At 39.8% G+C, this 15484-nt stretch overlaps 1 protein-coding gene across 3 annotated transcripts in view; it reads left to right on the forward strand.

Moving 5' to 3' along the window:
- Positions 1-15484, forward strand: part of aplp1 (amyloid beta (A4) precursor-like protein 1) — a 38439-nt gene that overhangs the window by 13555 nt on the left and 9400 nt on the right. For all 3 annotated transcript variants that reach the window (XM_086312140.1, XM_086312143.1, XM_086312142.1), the window contains exons 2-3: positions 13368-13547; positions 14910-15039. In XM_086312140.1, the coding sequence (XP_086168266.1) occupies positions 13368-13547; positions 14910-15039 (310 nt within the window). The remainder of the gene's footprint in view (positions 1-13367; positions 13548-14909; positions 15040-15484) is intronic.

Raw genomic sequence — 15484 nt, forward strand, 5'->3', positions numbered from 1 at the left:
ATGTGAGGATACAATTTCAGGAAACAGGAAGCACCTACAATCTGTGTGAGCATGATCCCCAAGTAGCATCCATAGGTGCGGTTAGTTTTCCGGCTGTTTTTGCAGTCAGTTCATGTCCACATCAAAGTAAGTGGAGATGAGATAAATAGTTACCCCCCCCCCATTCTTATGCCTAAGCAAGAAAGTCCCAGAAATACATATTGTGTGCAGTGAGTCACAAAAACCTCCTCTTGTCTCTGTGCTCTCTTTGTAGATACTTCTTTTGTCTTTTTCACCAAGTAAATCTAGCTCATAATGTTCCCACTGCATTTCCCTGTGCCTGTTTTACACCGTGTACACAGATGGGTTGTGCTGGTTTTTCAGACAACTAAAGAGGATAAAGAAAATCAGGCGCTTCTTTGGCTGCAGTTAATTGTAAGATTCAGCCACATTATGTCATTCTTTTCTGAGCTCAGGGTCATTCAGTTGCCATGGCCAAGCTGTGCCAGTTAACAGCCAATACTTTTACAAGTTTAGGCTGTCAAATTGGATACTTCACACGCTTCTGATTCTGGCTTGGGGGAAAAAAAACCATAATGTGAGGGATCTATTTGTACAAATTGTCTCAATGATTAAATCATTTTCTCTTCAATTGGGGAGGTTGTGGAGACTTTATATCCAGAGGAAATGAGATAACACTAATATTTAATCTACTGCAGACTACACAGCCAGCACACATTATCTTACCAGAGTGGGCCAGTTTAAAAACACCAGAGTCAAAGCAAGACAGGACATGCCAGCCTGACAAGATCTCACTTATCATTAGTATGTTGTCATTTGATTTATGAAACTGTGCTTTATAGTTCCTGAACTAATTAAACCAGCCTACAGGTGACGGTATGACAATCGGATGAGTCAGATTCATAACTCATCATTTCCTTTGAAATACTCTGGGTGAGTACAACTGAAGGAAGTCATGTAAAGACAGACAGCTGCTGATCTTGATTAAAGTAAAATGGAAAGCTCATCAGGCGTGACCCAGAAGAAGAGAAAATTACATATTCAGCTACTGATTCACCAACAGTGAAGGATCATAAAAAAGGTGAAAACAGCAAAAGAATACTAGTCCACACAGTTAACAGTTAACATGTTTTATTGTTTATTCTATTATTGTGTTGTCTGTATTTATAATAATCGATAGTCATTAACAAGTAATTATTATATACTCTTTTTACATGTTTCATTTGGGTGCCAAAAAAAGTACAATACAAGGGAGACCTTCAGTTTATTGCTGCAGTATGTAGTGGAATCAATCAACAGGCAGTGACGAGAGAAAGCTAACTAACGATTAAGCCAACAATCATCGACCTGAGGAAGACAGAAAGTTGAAGCTAACATATGCTGACTCTTTTATGTGAGAAGGAACGTGAGATAGAGGCAGATTCTTAATGAAGAGAAGAGAGGAGAGAGAGAGAGCGTGCTAGAGATGCTTGAAATTCAGTAGGGAACCAGTTGCTACGGTAACAGGGAAGGTAACTGGCTCCTGTAGGTGGTGTTACCATGACAACCACCCTCAGTGGCCAAGTGATGCTGAGAGAGAGAATGTGGAGAAGAAGCCTAAAAAAAGTGTTTACGTGTTTGATGAGACAGATGAAGGGGACGTCAAGTGAGCGGAAGCTGATGTAAAATGTGGGAGAGCGACACCTTCCACGCTGCTGCAGGCTTTCATCCACTTCCCTGGGTTTGCTTTCTTTGTGTAAGCGGCCTGACGAGTCAGCACGAGCTGACCCAGCCTTAGCTGCTTGTCCTGCTGTTCATTAACAGAGCACCTGAACACTTTGAACAGCAGGCCAACCGTGCTGTATGAGAGACCTGGGAAGAGGAGGCTATTCCCTCAATATGCTTTTGCAGCTGCGGGGGTCACGCTAGCCGTGCTGGGCTCTTTTATCGGCACTCGTGAGCATTCTGACCTCTTACTGGGAGTTAAAAGACCAGTTTGTCCTCACTGTGGTGATACCACATGTCTCTGAATGAAAGCACAGAATCAACATGGTGTGAAGTAGGCTGTTTTATACATACTGTTACAATTATTGTGGCATACAGTATATTATCTTTTGTGTTGGGGTGTCCACTTTTAAAAAAATATACACTTTTGCTTTCCGTCATTGGCCACATCTCTAACTTAATATACATATATACTATATATACATATATATAGTAATAATAATGATATTGATATATACATGCAGCACATACTACTCTTCCACACTTTGGGCTCGCGTAACCTATAGCACATAACCTCAAAGCCTCATTTGCATGAGGTGCATCTGCTGGACAGGCTCTCAGGGGAGCTGGCACAGTGATGAGAATTGTGCATGTGCATAAATAAAGAGACACAGGCAAAAAAGATGTATGAATGTTTTAACCTCTCATTTTCTAACCCTGCGCCTCTTTCTCCTTCTCCTTTATGCCGCCTATCTCTCAGTGCAGGATATTATTATTGCTTTACCATTATACAGCTACACTCAGCACACTACATATAGGCGAACTGCTTCAATTCACAATTTCCTAATGGCTTCTAAAAACATTCATCTTGAAACACGAATTGTGTTTTCTGCCACTGTTTAATGCTTTTCATGCAGTTTTATTCATTTTTTGCCATGCAAGCATCAGAAAATCTGTTTGCCCAAATTTTTTGCAATAAGTAAAAAACAGTTATGTGCAGCACTCACAACAAGGACAGATGACATGCAGATCCAATGGAGAATGCAGAGGAAGAAAGAATCCAGATCTGCTGCAAAGACAACAGAGTGAAAGACACAGAGGAATAAGCAAAAAGTGCAAGTAAAAGATAAGAAGCAGGCAAGAGGAAGACTCAGATCTTACTGATCCCAGCCGCCTGCTGCTTTGGATGGCACTATGGAAAGACAGCCTGTCCTTAAGTGGATCAATTATTGCAGTCTTTTAACCTAAACATGCCCTCATTTAGGCTTCGAGATTTCCCTAATCTACTTAAAAGATGCTCAAGGGCACGATGATGTTGCTTTAAGACTTCCAGCCTTGTCTCGCCTGCACAAATACAGGCGAGACTCGGCTGTAAAACTCAGCTATCGTCTACATGTATGTCATGTGTCTTAAACTGAAAACCGTCCTACCCCATAATATCCATGCTCAATTGACAATTTGGTTTCAGGGTGGATTGCCAGTTTTAGAAAGACAGTTTAAAGCATGCCCATCGCTGTGTTTTGATCCCAGCTTATCAGTCTTGCTTATGTGCTATTAGAACTAAAATGCAGTATTTAACTACAATGGAAAAAGATGTAACAATAGCTTGTTGTAATAGAAAACAGTTGTCTTAATAAGTCTGGTGTACAATACATTTTAGCAGTGCCAATAAACAATATTCTTTAAGGCACGAAAGTGTTTACTAATAGGAATTTGAATCACTGAGTCCCAGACATTACTCAAGCCTTTTGAATGTGTTTACAGCATAAATACAGATTTGGAAAGCTACGTTGCATTGTGTCAATCTCAATCTGCCTAAGGAAAATCCACTATTCAGTGTCAATTGTGTTGACATTAGGATGATTCAGACAGACCTGCAGCGCTCAAATCTCTACTAAGCTGCTGATTCCTTCAATCCCCCGAGGTACTTCTTCAGCTTGAAATTGCATCTGCAGGCGCACAGTGTTTGGCATTAAAATCCTGGCATTCCCCTGTTGTTTTTGCTTGACTGTGAAGGAGGTTCAGCTGTGTTACATAACATCAGAAATTCATCACCGCTAAGACAAAACCATTTCAGCTTGGCTGTGCTAGAGGAACAGAATCTTGCAGGCACATAATGTTTCCGGACTCTCTCTTGTTTTTGGCTGGATTTGTGAAACGTTATTACGCAGTTGTTTCCCTCCCACATATCTGCAGGAGGTGGTTGCATAGAAAGGCTTGTGAAAATGACCAGCGATGCTTTGTGTTTTTTGTGTTTTTTTTTGTCTTTTCTGAAGAAGAAAAAAAACATGCACAGTGTGGCGTCATTATGGTGCGTGACTCAGATAAGGCATTTGTTGAAACGTGGGTGGAACTGAGAGGCACATTTGTATAGCTGCTCTATGCAACGCAAGTATCGCAATCACTCGTCTCAGTCTGAATATAGCTAAATACTGCCTTTCCATTGAAGTGGGGACACCACCCCAAATTTATTTTACCTCTGCGGGAGTTTCGTTTTGTGTTATATAGTCGACATTTCTTTTCACCAAGTTTTACAGCCGATAAGAAGGCTATGTAGGAAAACAAGCAAAACGCTTGCTGAAAATATAGCTGCGAGATTATGCATAAATGCATAATGGAAGGACAATAAAGGTGCCGCTTTAAGGAGGTTAAGGATATTGTAGGACATTTAGATGGGATATTCATCTTGAAAAAGTAAAGTGAGTCCTTGTTTTTCTGGCTTGGTCTCGTGCTGCTATTGTATATGTGGGAGGTCTGTATCCAGTTAAATACGTGGAGGATGACAATGTGGCTTTTTACAGAAGACAAAATTCAAAATCTTTCCTATGGCCCAGTTGCAGAAGTCTGAAGCATGTGGGGTTTTCCCAGGGCTTTTCAGAGGGCTTAGGTGATGTCTGGGTCAGGGGTTGGTGGTTGGAATTTTATGGAGGAAAATTTTAACTTACCAACACTTTTTTTTGTGTTGTTTCTGACTTTGATTTGTGCCATGTTTTTGAGCTAAAGCTTGCAATATGTATTGTACTTACAAACAATATTCAATTTATTTCACTGACTAACATGCTTGAGATTTAATATTAAAAAGATGTTGAAATCCACGCCAGTTGAGCAATTAAAGCAATATTAATCTGAGAAGTAAAATTGGATGGATGCTAAGAATTTCTAGCTGGTGTAGCCTGTTATGTAACATAAACTCTTGGTATATGAAAAAAGGATGCTCTTATGCATTTGCATGGCTTATGTATATAGGCTTAGATAATATTTACAGGGCATCAGTTCAGTTTTTATGTATGTGCATAATCCTATGGACTGCCTCTGCTGGTAACCTAATTCATTTTGTGTAAGGCACTCCGTGAAACACATACGCTTTGGAAACTAACAATGGCAGGGAAGATCCTTGAGTGCTGGTTGGATATAGGCTATCATCTTTTATTAAACATCTTTGCTTCTAAATAACCTCAGTCATAAAATGACATGCGCTGCCAGCCTCGAGCTCTGTGGAGTGTCTTGCAGTGATGCCAGCTGACGTGTCCTGTATTTTTAAGCTATACTTGAAATTAAATCAAATATTGGGAGCTGACTTTGGCTGCTGTTCCAGACCTAGATGAACCCTGGTGATTATAGGGCCATCTGCTCCCAGTGTGCCCAGCTGGAGGCTGGACCACTGTAATCTGAACTGATGTAGCCTGTGATGTTTGCACATCTCTAAAACCAAAAGCCTCTCTCATAATTTTTTTTCTTATATCGAAATAAAGCATTCAGTTTATTATCCCATAAGTAACATTGCAGCAATGTGTGGTTTACAGTAGGAAGCTAAAGGAAAAAAACACAATGCAATATGTTCCGCTCTGCCCATCAGTCTCCTCTGAATTGAAAATTAATGGCTTCAATTAGCCATTAGCTAGAGATGTATAATAATGAGTCAATATGCAGAGCTAACCTGCTTTATCCCCCGTTGTCCCTTTTGCATCATGAGAGTCTGGCTTACCCTCTTATAACTACATGCAACACCAGGAAGAGGCCTGATGGAGCCTATGAATAATTAAGCAACATGATTACAATGATGAATGCCCCTAAATCTATCTGGCCATTTAGCACTAGTCTAGGGAGGGAGGCCAAACAGCGGAGTGTCACGCATTGTGTGAAAGCTGTTAGGGAGGGAGAGGGGAGACAAAAGGGACATCAGGAAGAGGGAGGTGGATCAGCCTGTAGAGGAGGCAGAGGAAGAGAGGGGGAAAAAAAGGAAAATGGAGAAAGAGTGAGTGAAGGAGGGGCTCAGAAGCAGGAAGACACCCACTATTAAGCCATCTGTGCTGCAGAAAAGCACAAAGACGAGGGCCTGTGCGTGTGTGTGTGTGTGTGTGTGTATTTCATAAATGTATGGGTTACTCATGTAAGGCTTATTCACACGGGGTGTGGGCGAGTCCTCCACACGAGTTATTGGTTGTTGGATGGTGTTACACTAATCAAGAACGATCCTAGCTAATCAGGCTTTTCACATAGTTTGCCTAAAGTTTGGTACCTTTTATGTATCCTGACATAATCAAATCTTCAATGACTTAAAGTTGTATTGACAGCAAATATGTATTGTGCAAGTTTTGCTGCCTGGAACTTTTACAAAAGCTAAGATGATGCCAGAACTGCTAATATAGGTCCATAATCATTTACTAACTACCTGTTAAATCATTTTTATGGCACATATTTAGCGCTTACATTTCTTTATTAAGTGATACATGTTTCTTTTTATTATTTACATTTTGTCATTTGTGACGTTTAAATAGATTGACCAATATCCCACTGATGTCATTATCAAGGTGTCGTCACAAGATACTATAATAGAGATTGCAGCATAGTAGAAGAGAATTAGTAAGGACGAGCTCCTCAGGGCTCTGATGTCTGTAGTTAATTATCAGTAGTTAACTAAACTCTCAGTATATCCCAGAGAGAGTTGATTTACACATACACAACAACGCATGATAACCACACATGTACATGCACATTGTGTACCTCTAATAACTGAGAGGAGTTATTGAATAAATAAACTACAGTCACACAAAACATGGTGACATGAAAGCAGTAATAAATGTAAAAGTGAGTTTTGATATCAAAGCAAAGTTCTTCCCAGCTCTTCAGCATTCGAATTACTACGACCAGTTGGGTTGGTTCTTCAAACTACAGTCTAACAGCGGCTTGTAGAAAGTGATAAATGATGGGTGGGCTTCTCCCCTCTGTCTCTTCTGCTCTGGCTTGCCTGCAAAGGCCAGGGAATTGCATCATTACAGAGGATGAAGTCATCCTGCAACATAAGGGTGGAACAGGTGCTGAAAATTTAATTAGAGAAGGATGGGAGATGCTGGTGGAACATGTAAATACACTGCCCAAACTCGCCCCCGACAGACAACTCAGTTTATGTTTATGTTCAGCATACACCAGATCATATCTGTTATTTTGTGCTCATAACATAATTTCCTCTACTGGAAAGGCATCTGCTAAAGTGTAATCACACATTATTATATCCGAGCAAAATTTTCCACTGCGTCTGGTCCAAGTGGATGTGCACTCGTCTCTCTGGGAGCTTTTAGTTTTTCTTGTGATGCTTTTTTTTGCTGTGGAGGTACACCCGTGATTACAAAGTGGCACAGTCAGTATGCAGTGCATATGGAGAAGGAGAGCAGAGGAATAATAATAAAATACCAAGAGAGCTAACATAGGCAAAGAATACGGGGAAAAGGCAGAAAGCCAATCGACGTTTCCTGGCTTTATATCACCAGGTTGTTATTAATGATGCAGCATCCCCTGCAGTGGGGAGCTGTCAGGTTTCTGGGCTGTCGGCCTGTTCAGCCTCATCAGCACAAGGACATGATATGTGGAGCTCAGGATGTTTGAACAGCACTTCCTCAACAACTTGTGAACCCCTCACTCTCCCCCGCATGCTTGCAGACTGTACTGTACGGAGATGCTTCAGTACACCACGGCATTTTCTCCCCGAGACATGGCGGGCGGCTCTGCAACCTGTCTGTTACTGGAGAAGTGTCACTGTTGACAGATTGTGATGCATTATTGGGAAGCCAGCTGGATCGCTGCGTTCAGAGTGTTCATGGTCACAATACAACAGGGGTAGCACTCTGAAGTCTAATTGGCTTTAAAAGGGGAATAACATACCAGGAACGCACTAAAAAATCTTGTACTGCATGTTGGGAATTATAGCCATAATTTGTAGGCATAAAACATTGATGGAAATGCTTAATCAAAGCACAAGAGTGTGATTAATTAATTGTAGCAAAAGCTATTTTTAACTGAATGAAAGCCTGATCCTTCACATTGTCTATTTAAGTGATATAGCCAGTGAGTACAGCATTTTGATGAAAACACTTAGTGTTTGAATATTTGAAAACATTACTTACCTACTTCAGTTAAATTACAGTTAAAAACTCTTTAAAGCTCGTTTGAATTTTTAAAAATAATGCCTTTTAATACTAAGACATGGCTGAAGTCTACCAGCTCTGTAAGCTTCTACAGAAACACAGCAGTGCTTAGTGGTGAACTCTACTCACAACTTTGACAATGGGTATGTGTGAGTTCTGGACATGTTTAATGTTTAGCCCGAACATATCAGCAGAAGAAGAGTCACGTGATCATCAAAGCCTCTTTAATCTAGAGAACAGTGCTCTCAGCAGAAGCTCTGTTGCGTGTGCGTTGGTATGCCCATGACCCTGGATTACGTGGCTAACAAAATGGATGAATGTTAGCATGCATCTTTTCCCGGAACCTGTCAAGAAAGTGTTGTGCAACTGAAATTCACAAGGCAGATTTTGCACTTGCTTAAGTTACCAATTTCATTTTTTGGTAAGGTCAAATCAATTCAAAGTGCTTCAAGTGCTGCTGAATTTCACTCAATTTTTCCACCAGATGACCCTATAGTAAGAATACTACATATTAAACACTAGAAACATAGTTCTGTTCTTAAATATTAAGTATAATTAGGCCAAGTATAAATATGTGGTTGATGGATGGATGTTGATGGCATAAAAATAATTTCCTTTAAAACTTTACAGCTTACTGAATTTGGCCCACAATGAAGTTCCAAACAAATTGAAAACCTTTCACTATCAAATGGCCAGCCACTGCAGCTGTTCTCACACTCAAATATAAACTTTCTTCCATATCTCACATGCTTGGTGTCATGGTTCCTGGGCCTTTGACCCAGTGTTTTCAATTTCTTCTTGTTTTGTTTATTTTCCACATGTCTATGTTTCCTGTTTCACCACGCCAGCTTTCTGTCTGTGCGCATCATGTCTAGTTCTACCTCCTATGTCTTATTAGTCAGATTATGTTCAGCTGTGTACTGACCGGTCATTAGCCTGTGTATTTAAATCCTTAGTTTCCTCCAGTTCATTGTCTTGTCATCGTCGATCCCGCATGTGTGTTCCAGTTCAGTAATTCAACCAGTCTTTCCGGTCAATCAGCTATACTTCTCATGTTGTGTTCATCCGTTCATCACAATAAACACCAGCCTTAACCAACCCGTGGGTGTTGCATTTGGGTCCTCTCTTCCTCACATCCACACAGCGACGCCTGACACTCGGCAGGTGAAACTACAGGCTGCTGCAAGCTTCAACAGGTTCAAGCAAGCCACATCAGCTTTCAGCAGTCAGTTTCTCTATGAACTGCCCATTCTAGTCTCGAGTCAGAATGCTATTTACGTGAACAAGTGAACAACATGTGCGCTCAAGTATGGCTGCATGGTAGTATATATGTCAGGATTAGTTTCTGCCATAGCAATAAAGTTGCATTATGAGCACATAAATAAAGCAAATGAACGTCCCATGTTTTCCAAATATGGACACTCAGCAGCAATATTCACTGCAGTTAAAGACTGTGTTGAACTGGGGTATGACACATAAGAGCTGCCACGATCAGATTCATAGACAGCCTCGGCAAATGTATTTCTGAGATTGTTAAGTATTGAATTAAGTGATTTTCCATTTCCATTTCTTTAAAAAAAAAAAAAAAGTGGAATACCATAAAATATATTTATGCCCCCCAACTAATGCTTCTTAAAAGCATTTTTACCATTTTGGAAAGAATAAATAGATGTGATGCATGTTGATGACAGTTCCTGTTATTGCTGTAATAATACAATGGCACAAAAACAGTGAAACAAAGACATTACGTGGTATTCACGCAGCAGGGTAAAATGGGCCTCGTAGCTTATGTGATTTCAGCCGCTGATTGATGTTTATGTGATGTTGTTGATGATTATAGTGGTGAAAAGAATGTGGAGAAGAAGAATGCTTCTACTTGTCGCTTTCAACAATTAAGGCTTCTGCTTCTTTGTGGAGCAGCAGACCAGAAGTGTACACACTGTAGATCGTACAGTTGTATTGGTTATAAGGGAATGTCTAATCTAGTCCTGCATCTGACTAGAGATTGGAAGTGCAGACTTGTGAGGCTCGAGGTCAGGGCCTCAGGCTCCTGATGGACTGCTATTGATTGGGGGAACGTGGCGATACAGTTGCAGTCGCTGAGCATTGATTTTCTGCAAGTGCAGTAGTGGAGAGCAGACAGAATGAGAGAGCTGGACCAGAGGGAGCTGCCAGGTTATCTTCTCAAATATCCGGAAGTTTTTTTTTTTTCTTTCTTTCTTTTTCGTTGTGGCACTGACCTTCCCTGACTCAAAGAGATATATCTATTTAGACATTAGCTCAGCAGCTCCTCTAGACAGATTGTTTCAGCAACTTCAGCAGTCTTCCCCTCTGCTTATCTTACAGTACACTTAACCAATTAAACGATCCAATTCAGCTCTGTCAGTAACAAGCAACAGTTGGCTTTTAAGCAGGTATAATATTTAATAATGTTGAGCTGCAATAAAAGAGTTTTAACCTAAACATGTTATACTACTGAATATAATTCTGTTCACATAACCAACTATCCAGCTAGAATTGCAGGGGGTTGGAGCCTATCCAAGCTGCTATCAGGGGAGAGCTTTGATAGACTCCAGAGAGGCTGTCAGTCCATCGCAGGGCTCATACATTGGTGGGACAGACCATTCCCATCCACAATTACAGCAAATTTAGAATAATCAGTTACCCTAACAAGAAAGTCTTTGACATGTGGGAGTAAATCACCCAGAGACAAACCACTCATGACTTTCATGCTTAGTCCTAGCTGACCATCAGATGTAAACACAGAGCCCTGTTGCTGTTAGTTGATGGTTTAAACCCATATTTGGATGCAGATAGTACCAGTTCTCATGTGTTTAAACTGTGTGGAATCGTGTTGCCTTTCTTTTTAAATTTTGCACATATTTTAAATTCCAAAAAGCTCCTGCGTTCAATCATCTCTTCTTTTAAGAGGAGTTATATCTTTTCTCTTGTGTGACATTGAATTTAATATGCTAAACAATTCAAGGCCTTCTTTAGTTTATTATTTGTTTCATAGCTTTTGGTTGATAGCAGCTCTGGACTTCCGGCAGGCCAACTAGTTTAGTGTTGTTGTGTTGCCATCAAGCAACATGCACTATATGGTCATCAAACTCATCAATACTCTGCTGGCTCAATAACTGCAGAGTTAAACAAACCACCTCTTGCATTAATATCAGCACAAAAACTGTGCTCTGGAGTTTTTTGTTTTGACACAATCCTTTGCGTTACGCAGTGACTTTCACCAGAAAATCATCTCCGTTTCCAGTGCAGTTTAAGACAGTCGTTAAATGACAGTTTTCCACAGCATCACATCTCTTTTGGGGTTGTGTAAATCAAGACGTTTCGAAATTTGGAACCCCTGCCTTTTAAGCAGCCATTGTTTCCATTTGTTTATCTTCGCTACCGTTATTAACTGGTTGTGACTTGCAGGTACCCGAAACTTGTTTGATGGGTAAATTATCCCAATGAATATGTCAGCAAGTGCTGACAGCTAAAAACGCTAGAACGTCATTCTTTCAGAGAGTCAGTTTTGCAGCATTGAAAAAAAAAAAAGCTAATCAGGGAGAAAGTACTTTTATGAAATGACTATAGAAAATTACAGACTTTAAATCACAACTGCCACTTATGAGCATTATGTTAACAGCCTATGACCCTGGAAGTAGTTTAGATTTTAGAAAGAGATACTTGTGCTGATTGTGTCATCTCAGGCATATCTCTCTAAGAGATATTCATATAATGTAAATGAATAAACATAAATCAATTTCTAAAGAGGTCTATAAAGTCATTCACAAATCTTAAAAAAAAACTGCTCTGGGAAATGGGGAGCGGTAATGAAAAGTAGATGCGTAATTTGTTAGAAATCTGCTAAGACATGCAGAAACACAAACCCTGCCCAGCATAATTATAATGCACAGACTGCTCAGGGCTTATTATATTTATTGTACATTTACTCAGAGAGGTTTATATATTTATTTTACCCAGTATGAATTTTAATTAGGACTTCAAACACTTTAGCTCCATTTGGCCAAAGCAGGGCTTTGATCAGGCGTCACTCTCCCATATTTTTTCTCCTCTATTTCTTCCCTTTGGGCAACTTCCTTCTAATTGGCTCAGCGTCGCTCATCTTGTCTGTCGTCAGTGGGCCTGTCTCTCTCTCTGTCAGCACAGATGAAAGCATATGAGCTGTATACAGACTCTGGGGTGTGGGATCCCTTTTTTGTGGAGTTTCGTGGTTAGACAATAAATAACATTGCATGTTGTCTCTGTGAATGTTCAATTGTTACTAAGAAACCTGCATCCTTTTACTTTACATGGCCTGCAGGAGTCTTTGAATATGTTCTGTAAATGTGTCGTTTTCTCCAGCAGACATGATTCAGGGATCCAGCTGAACATGAAGCATACACTGTATTTCTTCACTTTTACTTTAAGGCTCCCTTCACTTATGTTTTCTTAAAAAGAAGTCTGTGTTTGTTCATTTTTAGACCCTTTTCCTCTCTCCCTAAACCCTCCTCTTCTTTATTCCTCCCTGGACTCTCTCTGTGTCTGTCCTGTGTGTTAATGTAGTGAAGTGGTGCATCGGTCAATGAGCTTGTATTAACACCTGACTCCCTGCCCTAGCTGCTGTTTGTTCCTCTACTGGGGTCCCATGGGCCCTCCCCACAGGCAGAGGCAACATATCCCACAATCAATAGCAACATCCTAGAAGGCCACAGATGAGGGGAAGGAGAAGAGAGAGGGGAAGCAGTCTTTTACGTGCTCTTGTATGGGTTTTTTTTTTTTTTTTTTTTTTGTAACAGACCCCCCACCTTCTTCTACCAGCCCTTCCTTGTTTCCTCAGATGTCAGTGGTGTCAGCAGACAGGGAGCACTGGCCCACCATCTCACAGTTGGGCATTTAATTTGTTCCTTCATTTATTTTGGGGCATTTCAAGAGTGACGGTTCTATGGTTCTATCTTTTCTGAATTTTAGGTTTTCTCGTAAAGCGAGCGGTGTGCAGACTTCTACATTAGTCTCTTCTCACTTCCTCCACATTTTCCCCTTTCTCTTTCGATCTCTCGCTCACTCTGTCTTGCACTCAGGCTTACACTCTTGGTCTATAATGTCGGAGAGTGCTAGAGTGCATTTAGGAATTATCTGTGGTCTCTCCACCATGGATCAGCTTCAGACAGAATATTCTCAGCTTCTGTGTTTATATTAACTCCTCATCTGTCTTGCCCCCGCCCCTCCCCTTTTGCTTTCTAGGCTTTGGCCATGGCTGAGGTGAACAGGCCAGTCCCCCAGGTGGCCGAGCCGCAGATTGCCATGTTCTGTGGCCGTCAGCTCCTGCACATGAACACACAGACTGGCCAGTGGGAACCGGATCCTCAGGGCCGCCAGAGCTGCTTCAAAGAGCCCAGCCAAATCCAGTCCTACTGTCAGGAGGTAGGAAGCAAAACTTTGCAGGGGGATTGAAATTCAGCGAATGGAAACTAAACAGCTCTGATGAAGACCAGACTAGAACAGCAGCATTATGAAATTGCTGGTTTAGGAATACTATTTCATGATCTCAGCAAAAATGAATAAATAAATAAAAAACAAACTGTATAAAACAAAGGGAGTCAAGTAAAATTTCACATTCTTTTTCTCTAATTTGATTTGTCTAACACATGTCCTATCAAACCTATATATTCACAAATATATAGTGGAGTGATGGCGGTCTGTTGGAATATTACAATATTTCACCTGGCCAACCATCTACCTTTCTGTCCTCTTGTTACCTGCTACTGTATGCGTACTCTTTAGCATCTGCTGTAAAGTTATTAGTGGTACACATGCTCTCCACACACTCCTTAGGCTGACATTATGATAGAAAAGGCAGCCAGGCACCATCTGGAGGCCAAAGCAGATGCAGCAGCTACAGACAGCAGCAGCCATGAGCTTGAATGGACAGTAATCCGATTAGCTGACATATTATGCATTTGAAATGGCTTTTACACAAAGCCCTCGTTTTCCTTGATATTTGTGAGGAAAGCATTTTAGTGTGTATTCAGACTGCAGGCTACAGCCATATTTCTTTCGCTTATTAAATCTCATTATGTGCTTGTGCTTCAAATCATTGGCCTAAATTGAAAATGGAAATAGTCCAGTGTCAAATTAGAAATATTAAAAGACAAGAATGGCCATTGAAATTATTATATCTAATGTGGCTTTAGACTAATGCCCCTACACGGCTCCATGAAGTTAAAATATATATATATATATATATATATATATATATATATATATATATATATATATATATATATATATATATATATATATATATATATATATATATATATATATATATATATATATATATATATATATATATTCCAACAGACCGCCATCACTCCACTATATATTTGTGAATATATAGGTTTGATAGGACATGTGTTAGACAAATCAATATATATATATATATATATATATATATATATATATATATATATATATATATATATATATATATATATATATATATATATATATATATATATATATATATATATATATATATATATATATATATATATATATATATATATATATATATATATATAGCATGGCTCTCCCTTGTTAGTCTTCTCCCCACTGATACTGCTCTCCCTCCTCTTCTTCCCTGATCCTGCTGCTTCTGCTCTGCCCCAAATTTACCAATTTTACCCCTATCTGCTCTTCCTTTTGTCTTAATTCCCTCTGTTTTGCCCATCTACCTATTTGTTTCTGTGTCTCCGTTATCTCTGCATGTACCTATACACTCAGATGTACCCAGGGCTCTCAATATCCCATATAGAGGAGTCCAAAAGACCAGTCACCATCCCTGCCTGGTGTAAGAAAGGTTGGGGGCACTGCCAGACACGCCTGTTCATAGTCCTGCCCTACCGCTGCCTGGGTAAGAACAACACAAATCACTCTAACACAATAACAAAAATAACCAATTGATGTATTTTTTAAACAATAGAGTATATTTCACATATTCCTATGATGATTGTGCTTCATGTTTGGTTGTGTTGGGTTTTTTTTCTAATTAGCTTTTAATGTGCAATTTAAAAGCTAATTGTCTAAATTAAACTGTGAAGGCTGTGATCCTGATTAGTTTTGTTTTGTTTTATTCTGGGTAAAAAAAAATAATAATAAGTGAATGTGTCCACACATATGTAACTAATACACAAGACAACAAGATAAACACAGCATGTTTAATTTATAGTTCAAATACCAGCATTTTCATGTCTCCCATCACTTCACGTTTGTAAATGCATTACTATTAGAAGTGTAGTTAGGCAGCACTTAAAAACTGGACTGTGAGGCAGAAAAGACTTGCAGATAAACAGGTTAAG

The sequence above is a fragment of the Aulonocara sp. 'chitande type north' Nkhata Bay genome, linkage group LG11 (genome assembly GCF_057382095.1).
Source record: "Aulonocara sp. 'chitande type north' Nkhata Bay isolate Kocher_YH1m ecotype deep benthic linkage group LG11, A_spYH_male_GT1.1, whole genome shotgun sequence".
In the NCBI taxonomy this organism is placed as follows: Eukaryota; Metazoa; Chordata; class Actinopteri; order Cichliformes; family Cichlidae; genus Aulonocara; species Aulonocara sp. 'chitande type north' Nkhata Bay.